The following is a 15040-nucleotide window of genomic DNA, read 5'->3' as shown; positions in this document are numbered from 1 at the left end:
ATCACCGAGCTCCCGGGTCCATGTGCCAAAGGTGCCCTTACGGGAGGATCGTTCCCTGCCCCTGGGAACCCGCCCGCCCTGGGCTCGCAGGCTCTTCAGGATCCAGGCCCCAAACGCCTGGACGTCAAGGAGACAGAAAGTAGGAGAACATAGACCATCCACCTTCCTCCGCGAAGGTCTCCGCCCCTCGCGACCTCTGACACCGCAGACCGCGTCCGCCTGTTTCCGAGCTCAGCCTGCACCGCCGCGCGCCACGATCCTGCGTGTTGCCAGGTGTGTTGTCTCCGCTCTTACGTGGTTCTGTTGTAGGGTTTCTCCATCCTTCTGCTTGGGCCTGACTCAGATCCTGCTGCTAATGAACACACCGGTGCACGTCTCAAGGCACTCACTCTCACACGCACTTCGTTGGGTCTGTCCTGGGGATGAGATCGCTGCTCCAGCCAGGGTACCGCACCTCGGAGCTGAGCAGACTCGCCAAACACTGCACCAAACCGGCCATCACGCATGTCCCAGGATCTCTGGGGTAACTTGGAACCGGGCCATTGACACTCAGCCCCGCAGGTGCCTCGGGTTATGTGCAGCACACGGAAGGACGGATGACTGGGGTGTAAAGCCCCTTCTGTCTGCGCCTGGTCCAGAGTATGTACTGATGCCATATTAGGGCCTCCCTGATAGCTCAGTTGGTAAAGAATTCGCCTGCAATGCGGAAGACCCTGGTTCAAGTCCTGGGTCAGGAAGATCCCCTGGTGAAGGGAAAGGCTACCCGCTCCAGTATTCTGGCCTGGAGAGTTCCATGGGGTCTCAAAGAGTCGGACCCGACTGAGGGACTTTCACTTCACTTCACTTCATGTCATATTTGACTCAGACTACTAACTTCAGGTGAGCACAAATACAAAATGTCAGAGGGAAAAACCCAGAAAGCTCAGAACCTGTTTTCCCTTGGTTTATGTGTCTGGGATTTTAATTTAACAGCTTTTCAGCACCACCTCTTACTCTTGACCTCCTTCCCCACAAAGACCTCTTGCTAGAAGCTGATGAGGGGTCCTCGGTTCTGTGAGAGATAGTGGAGAGGTTACTGATTTAAATGAACCACTGGTTTTTAACTATGACTGACTTTCAATAAATGCCAGTTTCTTTATTCCAATGGGCTATGAAACATTCTTCAATCTTAGTTATTAAAGTCTTATTGTTTTGGTTAAATAATGAAAAGTATTTTTTATCTCTTAATACTGGTGTTTCTTTTGCCTCTTATAAACAAATTCACAGAGTAAAAACAAAACAAAACAAACTCATTAATGTTGCATTATTTATACTACTTTAAAAATAAGATTTTTCCTTTGTTCCCTTTTCATGTTGAGATTTGTAAAACAGAAAGGGGGAAGTTTCAAGAGGCAGAATTATTACATACTCTCAAGTATCAGCTCAGTTCAGTTGCTCAGTCATGTGCGACTCTTTGCGACCCCATGAACTGCAGCACGCCAGGCCTCCCTGTCTATCCCAAGTATCAGTTTTGGTGAAACTGCACAGCCAGGCATTCAAAGTGGGAAAAACCGAAAAGAACTTACAGAAAGAGCTCCTGCTTTTTTTCTTCACTCATAGTCACTCTAACAGAACTTATCGGAGAAGGCGACGGCGCCCACTCCAGTGCTCCTGCCTGGAAAATCCCAGAGACAGAGGAGCCTGGTGGGCTGCAGTCCATGGGGTCGCAAAGAGTCGGACACGACTGAGCAACTTCCCTTTCACTTTTCTCTTTCATGCACTGGAGAAGGAAATGGCACCCCACTCCAGTGTTCTTGCCTGGAGAATCCCAGGGACGGGGGATCCTGGTGGGCTGCCGCCTATGGGGCCACACAGAGTCGGACACGACTGAAGCGACTCAGCAGCAGCAGCAGCAGTACGTATAGGGGAAAACCGGCCAGTGTAGACTTCAGTGTTGCGTAATGCGTAAGAAACCCTCCATTCACACAAACGGGCATTCTAATGGTGTGTGAGCAGTGATGTGAGTTGACCCAGCCTGGTGGGGTTGTCACTTGCCAGGGGAGTCTTGGGGCTGAATCCACTGGACACCTGAGCCGGGGACCTGGGCGATGTTGCTTGGAACTGATTCTATTTCCTCTCGCCCCGAGGGCCCCTCCTCACCACCACCACCGCCACTCCCACGCCCCATAACCTGAGAGGCTGGAGTGTACAGATGAGACCTCAAAGAGGCTGGTTTGGCCTCTGAGAGGTGATGCATCGGCATCTCAGTCATTCACACCTTAGTAAGAAACAGCTCATCTTGACAGAGATGACAGGCCCTTGACAGAGACCTGAGCTTGCTGGGAACTCCGGGGTGCTGATCCCCAGGAGGGCGCTGCGCGGACGCGGCTCGCCGCCGGATGCACCGCCCTGCTCCGGCTCCTGGGAGGTGAGTCAGGGGGCAGGGCGTCCCGCCCGCGCCGCCGGCGCCGCCCCCTTCTGCCGCTACAAGAGCCGCGCCCGGCCCGTCCCAGACCCCGCCCGCCCAGGCAGCCGAGCAGCGGGTAAGGCCCGGCAGGGGGCTGGGCGGGCGGGACAGGCTCGGGTCGCCCGCGCCCCGCGGGGTCGTGCGCCCCTCGGAATCCCCGTGTCCGGCGGTCACGCCGCCCCCTGCCCCGCACCCCGCGGGCCCCCATGTCGGGCGGTCACCCCGCCCCGCCGTGCGCCCGCCCCGGGTCCCTCCGCCGCTAGGCCGGCGCCGGCGGCCCGAAGGCGGAACCCAGCCCTTCTCCCCGCTCCTCCGGAGCTGCCTGCGCGGTCCGGCCCAGGCCCAGCCGCTCCTCCTTCCTCTTTTCTGCGGCTGGAGGCTCGGGAGGCGATTTCTCCGCGACAGTAATAATTCAGCTGTGGCTCGCATGCGGGGCAGCCGCCGGCCCATCGATCCCCTTCCTCCCCCGAGTGTGGGGCTGAGCGGGAGGCCGGGCGGGGCCGGGGGCCGGCTGAGGGGCCAGGGCCAGCTGCTGCACCTGCAGACCCCGCTGCCCGCGGGAGGGACAGGGTTTCCGGTCACCTTCTCCCTGTCCAGCCGCTCGACCTGCCTCGGGGCCTGTGTTGGGTTTCCGAGCTCTCATATCCTGCGAGAATGGGGCGGTGAACCCCATTGTTCACGGACAGTGGCCCCCAAAACGAGGGTCATCCTGCCTCCTTGCTGGAATCTGCTTCATTGGTTGGCAGGTCGCTCCGAGTTTCTATGGGAGACTTGGACCCCATGTCAGTGCTGGGTCCCTGGCCAACCTCCCCGGGCCACACATCTATGCACGCGGGTTCTGGCCCTCCTAGAAAGAGCGGGAGAAAGTACAAGTTCCAGCGAACGTCAGGGGGGGTTGGCCCAAGCTGAGAGGAGACCGGGGTGGCCTTGCTGATTTGCTTGTGCGGCCGAGGGCGGCTCAGGCTCTGCTCTGCGTTGCAGCCTCACCATGGAGCACCTGAGCGCAGCGAACACCCGCTTCGCCGTGGACCTGTTCCGCACCCTGACCGAGCACAGTCCTGCCGGAAACATCTTCATCTCCCCCTTCAGCATCTCGTCAGCGCTGGCCATGGTCTTTCTGGGGGCCAGAGGCGACACCGCGGCACAGCTTTCCAAGGTCAGCAGAAACTAGCCAGAATTGTCTGCTTTTCCGGCTGAACCCTGCCCAGCCTGGACCAAAGGCTGTGCCTTTGAGCTCTTGCAGTGCATCTGTGGGCTTCCCCAGATGGCTCAGTGGTCAAGAATCCGCCTGGAACGCAGGAGACTCAGGCAGACTCGGTTTCAGTCCCTGGGCCTGGATGGTCCCCCTGGAGGAGGGCATGGTAACCCACTCCAGTATCCTTGCCTGGAGAATCCCATGGACAGAGGAGCCTGGGGGGGCTTCAGGCCATGGGGACGCAAAGAGTCGGACACGACTGAAGCGACTTAGCAGGCACGCGTGCACAGTGCGTTTGTAGAATTGTGTCTCAGTGTTCAGTGTTGTGTGTCATGTTATACGTTATACTTCATGAGGTCAGACTTTCAGAAAAAGCCCCAGGGAAAATCCGCTTGGATGCAGGCTGTCAATTCATGAGCCAGTCTCTACTGAGCAGCTGCGATGGGGTGGCTCTACTGGTAAGGAACTCACCTGCCGATGCAGGTGTGAGAGCCTCAGATTCAGTCCTTGCATTGGGAAGATCCCCTGGAGGAGGAAACGGCAGCTCACTCCAGTATTCTTGCCTGCAGCCCATAGAGTCACAAAGAGTCAGACAGGACTGAAGCAACCTTGCATGCATGCATGCATGAGACAGACAGTACTTTTTGTTGGGCTGAGCAAGTGTGAAGTGTGGAGTGTCAGTCAGTCGTGTCTGACTCTTTCTGACCCCATGGGCTGTAGCCCACCAGGCTCCTCTGTCCATGGGGATTCTCCAGGCAAGAATACTGGAGTGGGTTGCCATTTCCTCCTCCAGGAGATCTTCCCGACCCAGGGATCGAATCCAGGTCTCATGCATTGCAGGCAGATTCTTTACCAGCTGAGCTACTGGGGAAGCCCAGTGGAGTCTCCCACATTTGGGGAAATCACAGGGGTCAGCACGTCCGGAGTGCAATGGATCAGCCTCGTCCTGGGAAACCCGCCTTTGTGACCACAGTGTCTCTCCCGGGCTGAGGACACAGCGGTGAGAAGACTGGCCGCCCCTGCCGCCTGCTGCTTCTGCCCCAGCTTCGCCCCGCTGGCTCTCACAGGCACCTCCTCCCCCAGGACTGGCTGCTTTCCCTGTGATGCCGGCTCCTCCCTCCTGCAGCGCCTGCGGGGTCTCTTTTCTTGTGAGCATGATGGCGCCTAGTGGAGAGGTCCAGGGGCCACCAGAGCGCCCTGTGCTCCTGGGCCTGGCCCAGGCGTGTCCTGTGTGAGCAGGAGGGCCCTTCAGGGAGACGGGGAGGCGATGCGGAGACTCCGCCTGTCCTTGGCGGGTGTGGAGGGCACCCGTGTGCTGGGCCTGCTTTATTCTCAGTGGGGAACCCTGGCTTTCCTTGAAAGGAAGGTCGTCCGCAAAGGTCTTTCTAGGGTCCGGGTCACAGGTCACGCTGCACCTAGAGCCAGGGAAGGTCCAGCCTGGATTCAAGTTCACCAGCCTGTTGCAGCTGCACAGCTTCTATGTTTGCACTTGATGGAAAACCAACGTTTTTCATCACTGTAGATACAGAAGCATTTGAAAGTTTTCAAAAATCTACTTTAAAAAAAAAAAAGAAAGAAAAATCCCCTGGTAGTAGTAACTGTTAGTTGCCCCTGCAAGGTAATCTGAGCTTCTGTTTTGAGGTATTCCAGGAACTTTATAACCTCAGTGAAGAGCAGTCCTAAGTTCTTCCCCCCGTTTCCACTGAAGAGATGGATCACAGTGCCCACACACACACTCCACATGTCAGGCAGAGACTGGCCTTTGTACACGGTAGAGCTTTGTTCTTTGTGCCCTAAAAGAAGGAACCAGCCCAGGCCTCATAAAACCATAAAGTGACTCTTGGTGTAACTGATATGTGCAGAATTGAACTTTAGCCCAGTGTTAAGTTTAATGAAATTGTTTTTAAGCAAGTGGGTGACTGACGCTGGCAAGGCAATTAAAAAACCTCTCAGTCTCGACTACCTTTGTGTTCTCACATAGCTGATGATTCTTCTACCCACTGTTTATTTCTGAGAACTTTCAGGAAAATTCTGTTTGTACAAATATACTTATGAACATACCGTTTATGATCGGGGGAAGCAGACTTGAATGCAGGGTTAGTTTATTAACCACTCATATTTGTGCAGCTGTAATTATATCAAAAAGTGATGCAAAAGGGCAGCTTTCAGTATACTTACTATGTTTCACGAAACTAATACATTTTGGATTTGCTGATCAATAATTAGTACTAAAACATATTAATTTGATGGAAGCAGATTCCAAGGAACTGGCTTGTAATTTCAAAATCCATGGTTATAGAAATAATATTTCCTTTATTTTAGGTTCTCCATTTCGAAGGAGTTGAGATTCATTCAGGATTTCAGAGTCTGAATGCTGATATCAACAAGCATGGTGCTCCCTACACTCTGAAACTCGCCAACAGGTTATTCGGAGAGAAAAGCTACGATTTCCTCCCCGTGAGTGCTTTGCTCTTCATGTTCTCAAACTCGAAAGACAATGCAGATTTTTCGCCCAGCACAATCGAGTCACACAAACCAGTTTTAATTTTTATGAACATTCAGAAAAATAATCCAGAGTGAAAACATAACCAACAGTATTCGCCTTGGCGGATGTGATTTCGTCCCCTCATCTCCGCAGTGAAAAGATCAACCCCAGCTGCTCTACTGAAGATCAAGAGTGAATCCTGTCATTCACTTCCAAGTACAATCAGCATTCGCTTGTTTATGAGAATGTTAGTCAGAGAATAGAAAAGAATTGGTAATTTTTGTGCAACACCAAAACCTCTGACCTACACACTTAAGAGTGGTTGAGACCGCCAATTCAATGTTCTGTGGTTTTCACCAGAGTAAAAAAAAGTCGGAGAGCTAGAATTTTTGTTGTTACCATGAAATATGCCTTTGGGGACTATTTCTGTTGCTTTTAAGGATTTTAGAGGAGTTACTCACGACACCTCCTTTTTCTTTTCTTAAACAGGAGTTCTTAGCTTCAACGCAGAAAATGTACAATGCTGAGCTGGCCAGTGTGGACTTTCTGCGGGCCTCCGAGGAGGCGAGGAAGAGCATAAACGAGTGGGTCAAAGGGCAGACAGGAGGTGAGCGAGGGCGGCGCTGGCCGTCCACCGGGTCCTTCCTGCCCTCCACCGGGTCCTTCCTATCCTCCGCCCACCTCTCCCCCTGCAGGGGACCCTCCCCTTCCCTCGCCTCTCGGCCTGACCCTGGGGTCCACCTTCACTGCCCAGGGCCGGACAGCTTTCAAACACAGGAATCTCTCCAAGTGGAAATGTAAACATGTTTTAACTGAAGATGCTAAAAGCTTCTTCCCTGTAAGTTCCCCAAACTGCGCTTAAAAGCTGGAACTAGCGCTGACTGGAGAATAAACGGACGGAGCCTCGTGATCCAGTGTCTGCAGGCCACTGTGGCCAGCAGTGCTTTTTGCCAGCACCTCGTCTAAGGGTCAGGCTGTGTCTCTGGTTCCTGTCTCTGTCGTGGTCACGGAACCGTCAAGGCACCCACAGCACACCTGTGCCTTCCACACCCACAGCAGCCGTCACAGCCACACGCACCACGGGTGGGGCCGTGTGTCCGCGAGGAGCTGTCCTACCTCTTAGACGTCTGGTAAAGGCTTCCCTGTGGGAGTTAGGCGACCACTTGGATGATCTGAAGAAGCGATTTCTTTCTTAGTGACTAGAAACACTTTGGTTAAGAAATTTTTCCTTTCCTGATAAAGAATGGCCTGTCTCCACATGAGGCCCACTGATTATAATACATCCCAGAAAAGGAGATTTTTCCTGTTTTTAGCCCTTTAACCCAACAACTTGTTTCGAAGCATCGCCCCCTCCAGGGTAGTTTGTGTTTCCCCTGATCCGCCCTCAGGTTGAGGGCGTGAGGGCGTCTTAATTATGGCGTGCGCACCCCAGATGTGGTGTGTGGGCTTAGCTGGCCCGAGACTTGTGGGATCTTAGTTCCCCAACCAGGGATGGAATCTGCATCACCTGCATTGGAAAGCAGATTCTTAACCACCCAACCACCAGGGAAGTCCCTCCGAGCTGATTTACTTACAGTGGGGGCACCCCGGGGGCCTTAGCTAACTTAGTGCCATGTGACAGGACTTTGGGTAGAAGGAAGCATTTGAATTGCATTTCAGTGCTAATCAAGTGTGTTAGTCATTCAGTCGTGCCCAACTCTTCGCGACCCCATGGACTGCTGCCCACCAGGCTCCCCGTCCATGGGATTTTCCAGGCAAGCATACTGGAGCAGGTTGCCATTTCCTTCTCCATGGGTCGGGAATGAGAACCCCAGTCTCCTGCACTGCAGGCAGATTCTTTACCAACTGAGCTATGAGGGAAGCCCAGTGCTAACGGACCTTAATCAAAGGTCCGTTCAAATTTGGAACTCTGGTAGGTGGGTTTTTCAAAAGCTAAGTTTGTCTTTCTAGGGAAAATTCCGGAGCTGTTGGCCTCAGGTATGGTTGACAGCTTGACGAGGCTGGTGCTGGTGAACGCCATCTATTTCAAAGGGAGCTGGCAGGAGAAGTTCATGGTGGAGGCCACCAAGGATGCGCCTTTCAGACTGAATAAGGTGAGGGCGGATGACTGTCTAGATGACTCTGTGCTCCGAAGCCACGCGGATAATGATGGGCGCTCTGTGGTCTGATTGTTCAGACAGAAACAAAAACGGTGAAGATGATGTATCAGAAGAAGAAGTTTCCCTTCGGCTACATCAAGGACCTTAAGTGCCGGGTGCTGGAGCTGCCCTACGAGGGCAAGGACCTCAGCATGGTCATCCTGCTGCCGGACGACATCCAGGACGAGGCCACAGGGCTGAAGAAGGTGCGGCCCCGCTCCCTGCATGGTGCACGGATGGTGTGTGTGTGTGTGTGTGTGTGTGTGTGTGTGTGTGTGTGCACGCACATGTGTGAGCATCTGTGTGTGTGCACATGCACGTGTGTGAGCATCTGTGTGTGTGCACATGCACGTGTGTGAGCATCTGTGTGTGTGCACATGCACGTGTGTGAGCATCTGTGTGTGTGTGCGTACGCACGTGTGTGAGCGTGTGTGTGTGCGTGCATGCACACGCACGTGTGTGAGCATCTGTGTGTGTGTGTGTGTGTGGAAGAGGCAGGAGTGTGAAGAGGGTGGTTTTTCTTCCGTGTGTCTGTCCTGTTGTGGGCCTTGCCCTTCCCCTCCTAACTAAACTTCCTATTGAGTGGCTCTGATACTAGCCACCTGCAGCTACAGCATGCGTTAGAACCTGGGTGTTCCTGCTTTCAGCTGTATTCGCATGGCTGCCCCTTCCTGACTGTAACAGAAAGTCCGGGATGAGCAGCATGAGCAGGGCAGCACGGCGAGGCTCTGTCCCGGGGAGCAGCAGTAGCAGGGCAGCCGCAGGAGCTGGGCTCACACAGCTCGCGCTGTGAGCCGGCGTCTCGGCAGGGCTCCCAGCACGTGCTACGGTTCCCCACTTCAGACGAGGAACTAGGTCTGTTTCTGGTTTGACCAGCGTTCTTCTTCTTGTTCAGTCAGTAAGTCATGTCCGACTCTGCGACCCCGTGGACTGCAGCACACCACGCTTCCCTGGCCTTCACTATCTCCCGGAGTTTGCTCAAACTCATGTCTGTCGAGTCGGTGATGCCATCCAACCATCTCGTCCTCTGTCGTCCCCTTCTCCTTCCGCCCTCAATCTTCCCAGCATCAGGGTCTCTTCCAATAAGTTGGCTCTTTGCATCAGATGGCCTAAGTATTGGAGCTTCAGCTTCATGAGCTATGTCTATCAGGACAACTTCAGCTGTGTGAGGTTTACAGATAACCACAGTGACCACTGGAACTCAGATAAACAGAAGACATAGAAGAAAGCTTTAAAAATTACCCTGTGTCACTCAGCCAGTTGGGGAAGTAACAGCCGTGATGGCGGGTGGTCCAGCTGGCAGAGGCTCAGTCAGTCCTGGGTTGGGGCCGGTGGTTCCTGGGCCCCGTCTCCATATGGGGGCCTTGGTGCCTGGGAGCACGGTTCTGTTTATTATCACCAGCAGCTGGAAAGGCGTGAAATCCCCACGTGGAACCTGTTTTGGTGCAAACATGAAGGAAACCAGCAAGCAGTGGTTAGGATGGTCCGTTCATCTGAACAACGCCTTACTGACTGACTGCCATAGATGGTTCCGCTCTTCTTTTCACCCCTTCTATTCCAGATTGAGCAACAGCTGACTCTGGAGAAGCTGCGGGAGTGGACACAACCTGAGAGCCTGGACCTCCTTGAGGTCACGGTCCAGCTGCCCAGGTTCAAGCTGGAGGAGAGATACGACCTCAGCGAGCCCCTGGCCCGCCTGGGTGTTCGGGATCTCTTCGGCAGCAAGGCGGACCTGTCCGGCATGTCAGGGGCCAGCGACCTCTTCATATCCAAGGTGGTCCACAAGTCTGTTGTGGACGTGAACGAGGAGGGCACGGAGGCGGCGGCTGCCACAGGGGCCATCGCCCAGTTTGCTATGCTGATGCCGGAGGAGGAGTTCGTTGCCGACCACCCTTTCATCTTCTTCATCCGGCACAAGCCCTCCTCGCACATCCTGTTTCTAGGCAGGCTTTCCTCCCCATAGAAGCTAGAGATGTTAACGCAAGGTCAAGCCTACAGCTCTTTGCCTACCCTTTAGATGGTGACCATTCTCATCTATCTTTACCCGTAAAGTACTATTTGATAATGAATCTTTAATCTCCTTTGTAAGCTCAGCTCTCTTGGCTGTTCACACCCATTAACCTGGCATGGGTATCTCTTCTTCTTTTTTTATACTGAAAAAAATCCCGTGATTTCCCTTGAATGCATTGAGTTAAAAAAAGAAAGAAGAATCAGATGTGTAGATCCTCGACAAGGTAGCAGTCTAGAAGTTGCTATACTTTCCTGAGAGCCGTGGGGGACAGTGGGTCACGCCGTCATCTGTTTTTAGAGATAGACTTTTGGAAGCCGCAATAGAGAGATGTCCTGATAGCTGAGGGGAGGCTTCAGCAGATGCTCAGTTGAAATACAGGAGAGCGCCCCCGTTGAGGGTCAGGGTTATGAGACAGGCTTGCCTTGGCGAGGTCTCTGACCCTGTGTCCGGCCCTCCGACCTGGCGGTAACCCGCGCCCTCCTTGTCTGTTCTCCCTTGCTCCTCCGGAGGTGCGTTATGAGGGGCACAGGGAACCAAGCAGTAGGCGTCTCATCAGGAAAGAAGCCAAGAAATGGCGACAGGAGCTCGCCGCCAACTGCCTTCTCCCACGCTTTCCGGTAGAGGCTCTTGAGGTCCATCGTCTGGCACCCGCTTCTCTGGTAACAGGACAGCTTCGTGCAAGGCTGTGGGGGGCGACGGGTGGCAGGGTGCTATTTGATGAAGGTCAACCTTTGTCAGTGTTCTTGGAATGTGCCTTGAAAGGCTGCATCTTCTTGCTCTCGTGAAGCTGGTCGGTTGATTAATAAAGTTTCCTAAGATCGCGCAAACCAGACTGACCTCAGTCCTCTTCTTGTTTCTCCCTGATCTCGGGGAGGCCAAGACTGCAGAAGGGGGTTCTTGGCCTGACTTGTGCTTACATCTGGCTGATACAGAGTGACTGCACAGCACACCCACAGAATTCCAGCAAACCTCATGTTGGCAGGCGTTTCTCCTCTCTTGAGATCCTTCCTAGCACCTGCCATACAAGTCCTCTTGGCTACAGGGACCGGGAGGAAAGCCGCAGTTATCTGTCCCTGTTTGCCCCTCAGTCTCGAATCTACTCAGCGATTTAGAGTAGGTCGTGTGGATCGAGTTACGTGGGCCCAAGCAGCTCTGCTCAAATCCTCCCTTTTTGTGCCTGGGGAACAGGCCCCTGGACTACCTCCAGCTGCTGAAGTCGGAACAACTAGGAAATCCGAGAGCAGGGACTAGCTTTGGCTCTGGTTTTGTCTTGCTGCCCATAGCGTAGCGAGCAGGGATGGAGCCGGCGCCCTGGTGGCGCGGGCAGTGAGAGTGTGGAGTCCCCACCCCTGGGCCTCCAGGGAAGCCCCCAGCTCATATCTGATGTGGAGAACGTCCACCTCTCCTAATGAGGAGTGAGATAACCCGGAAACCTCTGGAGACCAACTGGAAAACTGAAAAAAATACATGGCAGCCCCTCGGGGGAAGGTTGACTTGATCATGGAGAAACACTGGGCCCAAGACTCAGCAGGGACTGGGGCATCTCCCAACCCGGAAGAGAACTATGAGGCGTGACGGGGTTTTGGCGCTGCGCTAGGCTAGGGGGCCTGAGTTTGGCCTCATCAAGAGTGAGGGCCCCATTCAACCTCCTGACACCCTAAGGCATGAGTGAACCATCGCAGAATGCAGCCTGCTGAAGTCGTCAGATAGCCTGGAAAATTCCAGGCCCTAGAATTGGGTTACATTCATCCTGGTTTGCTACAACCCAGAGGCAGAAAGATTACCCATAAACTTCCAATGATTTTTTATAAGCAGCTTTTCTTAGACAACATCCAGCATGCAATCGAAGGTAACTGGATGGGTGACACCTAGTCTGTCCTGAAGACACCCTCCTGAGCCATGAGAACCTCAACTAAAGCCAGCAGACAGAGACACAGATGATAGAAGCACAGGTCCCGAGGCTCCTGCTGTTAGAACCATCACGCACAGTTCACAAAACAACCCTGTCGCCTCTGATCAACGTGAGAAAAGACAAGGGTAGACGTCTCGGCGGATGACTGGCAGCTCAAATCAGTCTCAAAAATGAGATAGACATTCTAGAGCTCACAAACACAGTTAAGAATGACGCGCTACATAGGTGAGATTTATTAGCCAATCACAGATGGCAAGAGAGAGAAACTATGACTTGTCAGATCAGGAAAACTTATCCACAACTTCTTTCAGAAAGAAAAATGTAATCCAGAAAGACAAAAGGATGGGAAAATGCAAAAGGGAAGATAACAAACCCAGAGAAGTCAGTAAGAAGACACTTCAGAGGAAAAGAAGGGGGAAAAGAAGAGTCTGGGCCGTGGTGGCTGGTGGTTTAGTCGCCAAGTGGTGACCGACTCTTGCAACCCCATGGACCGTAGGCCCGCCGGGTTCTTCTGTCCATGGGATTTCTCAGGCAAGAACACTGGAGTGGGTGGCCATTTCCTCCTCCAAGGGGTCTTCCCCACCCAGGGATCAAGCCCGTGTCTCCTGCACTGCAGGCGGATTCTTTCCTGCTGAGCCACCTGGGAAGCCCTGTCTAGCCCTGTCATGTTTAAAGAGCTGACATTCAACATGATTTCAAACAGATAGGTCAGTTCCCAGATTCTCCAAATCCCACATGAGGCCAAGCATGGTGCTCCACAGGCAATGTTTGTACTTTAAGGTGCCTGGCGTGGTCTTCAGGCTGCAGATGGGAGGAAGGAAGCTGCCTGGGGCCTTGGAGTAGACCTCATCCTGATGCATCCCCAAGAGCCGCCCAGGGGGATTTGAGCACACTCAAAGCTTTGGGAAGAGATGCTTGCCCTTCACTATTAATACTGTGTTTTCTCGCTCAGCTGTGAACCTCGGCCAGTTTAAAGGAAATCTTCAATAACTTACAATCTCAAATACGCTCACGTTTGAGAAGGCATCATATAACCTGGGATTTCCTGGGAAGAGTGGGTGGACGGCCCTGCAGCAGGACCTGCCGAGTTATCACATTTCCAAGGCACGTCTCCAGTGCCCAGCCCCTCCAAGGTCACTGCCAAGAGCCGAGACCTCTGCACACAAGGATGCCAGAGGATGCGTCAGTCAGTCTAAAAACCTCCCAGGACTTCTGAAGGATCTCTTCTACTTTGACCTCGGAAGGTGGATGGCTCCGAGACACGTACAGGTTATAAAGTGGAAAAGCATTTCTTCATCTAACCTCTTGGGGTTCGAATTACATGCACAGAATTGCGACACCGGATACTTTCCAATCTGAAAAAACAGTTGGTGGCTTGTGTGACCACAGCCCCGCCTACAGGGTATGGCAGAGCCCTGTGGAATGAAGAAACCAGCCTCTGCCAACAGGTGAGGTGTAGTGTGCGGTCTCACAGGAGTCGAGGAACAAAGGTGATTTTCCAGCTCACGGGAGAGACCGTGAACAGCCCAGCCTGCACAGCAAGAGAAAGTTCCTCAAAGAGGTTTTCCTGAAGTTCTTACACCAGCTCTTCCTGTGTTTTGCAAATGTCTGTTACAGCAAATCCTGAGAGTAAGATCTTTGCTTCAGCAGATACATAAAAGTCTCTTGTAAATTAGAAGTGTCGATGTTTTATTATTGCACAATATTTTAAAAAGTCAGTTTTCAAAGAATAAACACATTGCACATTCAGTGTTCTGTGCAAAGTTTGATACATTAGGAAACTGGGTAAAAATTGGTAAAAAAATATTCAGGAATTTGCATAAAAACTTTCCCATTTTAAAGTAAACCCAGCTGTTTATCAAGGCAAAACAGCAGATGCTTAGAATTTTCAATTGCTCTCCTATGGCCTCACTATATCAAAAGGTAAGGACTCTGGTGGAATCTCTTGGCAGCCCCTCCAGGCTCGTGGGACCTACCAGGGATGAGGCGGTGCCCCTGCAGCGGGGGCGTGGGGCCCTAGCCACTGGGTGCCACGGGATTGCCACCCGTGGCTTTTAAACTCACCGATTTCTCACCGCGTTTTCTGTCCTGCACTACTTGCTGCTGTCGCTTGCTGAACTAATTTTTAAAAATGGATGCTTTGCATCACTGTGGGCATTTTTAATCAAAATATATTTACTCCACAAGTGACTTAACTCGAGTGGACAGTAATCTCCGCTGAGGAGACAGTCACCGCCAAGGAGTCGGCAGGGCAGAGCATGAGCGCTGAGGGGAGGGCGCGTCCCCGGGGCGGGGTCAGGGGATTCCGGGGCGGCTGGCTGTCCACACGGTGCGCTCTGTTCTCTCTGCTGCTTTCGGATGACGCGTGCCTCATTTCATCGTTGCAGCCATCAATTTTCCTAACTAGGGATCACCTTTATTTAACTTCTCAAAGCTCGTAAACACGTAAAAAGATGTCTGTATTTTGATAAATGCCATTTTTGAGGCATTAACCAGTGTTTATATGGTACCTTCTACACCTGTAAAGAGGATAGCTCAAACATGCTCCACAAAGGGAACTCACCCATGTACTCAACACTCGAAGCAAGAAAGAGTGATCTCTCAGCTCCTGAATACCACAGTCCTGCCAGGGGCTAGAGGCCTCGAGAAGTCCTCCCCGTGTACTCTGAGTTTACTTAATCGTACATTTTGTGGGTATGTATAGGTACTGTGTGTAGTGTTAGTCGCTCAGCCGCGTCCAGCTCTTTGTGATCCCGTGGACTGTAGCCCGCCGGGCTCCTCCGTCCATGGGATTCTCCGGGCAAGAACACCGGAGTTCTGTCATTTCCTTCTCCAGGGATCCGCCTGATCCAG

At 52.9% G+C, this 15040-nt stretch overlaps 1 protein-coding gene across 2 annotated transcripts; it reads left to right on the top strand.

Annotated features, from left to right (window-relative positions):
• The first annotated feature begins 2511 nt into the window (after window positions 1–2511).
• Window positions 2512–11102, top strand: SERPINB1 (serpin family B member 1). 2 transcript variants are annotated; one of them, XM_052648645.1, is made up of 7 exons: window positions 2512–2522; window positions 3428–3602; window positions 5964–6098; window positions 6616–6733; window positions 8077–8219; window positions 8303–8470; window positions 9826–11102. In XM_052648645.1, the coding sequence occupies exons 2-7, from the start codon at window positions 3435–3437 to the stop codon at window positions 10225–10227; spliced, it is 1134 nt and encodes a 377-aa protein (XP_052504605.1). In that variant the 5' UTR covers window positions 2512–2522; window positions 3428–3434; the 3' UTR covers window positions 10228–11102. The 2 variants fall into 2 exon arrangements, with proteins under 2 accessions (XP_052504605.1, XP_052504606.1); XM_052648646.1 differs by lacking the exon at window positions 2512–2522 and adding an exon at window positions 2841–2850.
• Window positions 11103–15040: the final 3938 nt, after the last annotated feature.

Source organism: Budorcas taxicolor, chromosome 11, assembly GCF_023091745.1.
Source record: "Budorcas taxicolor isolate Tak-1 chromosome 11, Takin1.1, whole genome shotgun sequence".
Taxonomy (NCBI): Eukaryota; Metazoa; Chordata; class Mammalia; order Artiodactyla; family Bovidae; genus Budorcas; species Budorcas taxicolor.
The sequence above is the reverse complement of the archived record's forward strand: the minus strand, read 5'-3'. Positions and strand labels throughout refer to the sequence as shown.

What these genes read in the sequence shown, in the direction of transcription:
- SERPINB1 (XM_052648645.1), top strand. Translation starts at nt 3,435, where the DNA reads ATGGAGCACCTGAGCGCAGCGAACACCCGCTTCGCCGTGGACCTGTTC. An exon ending in AAAGCTACGATTTCCTCCCC is followed by an intron (nt 6,099 to 6,615) that starts GTGAGTGCTTTG and finishes TTTCTTAAACAG; the next exon opens with GAGTTCTTAGCTTCAACGCA. An exon ending in GGTCAAAGGGCAGACAGGAG is followed by an intron (nt 6,734 to 8,076) that starts GTGAGCGAGGGC and finishes TTGTCTTTCTAG; the next exon opens with GGAAAATTCCGGAGCTGTTG.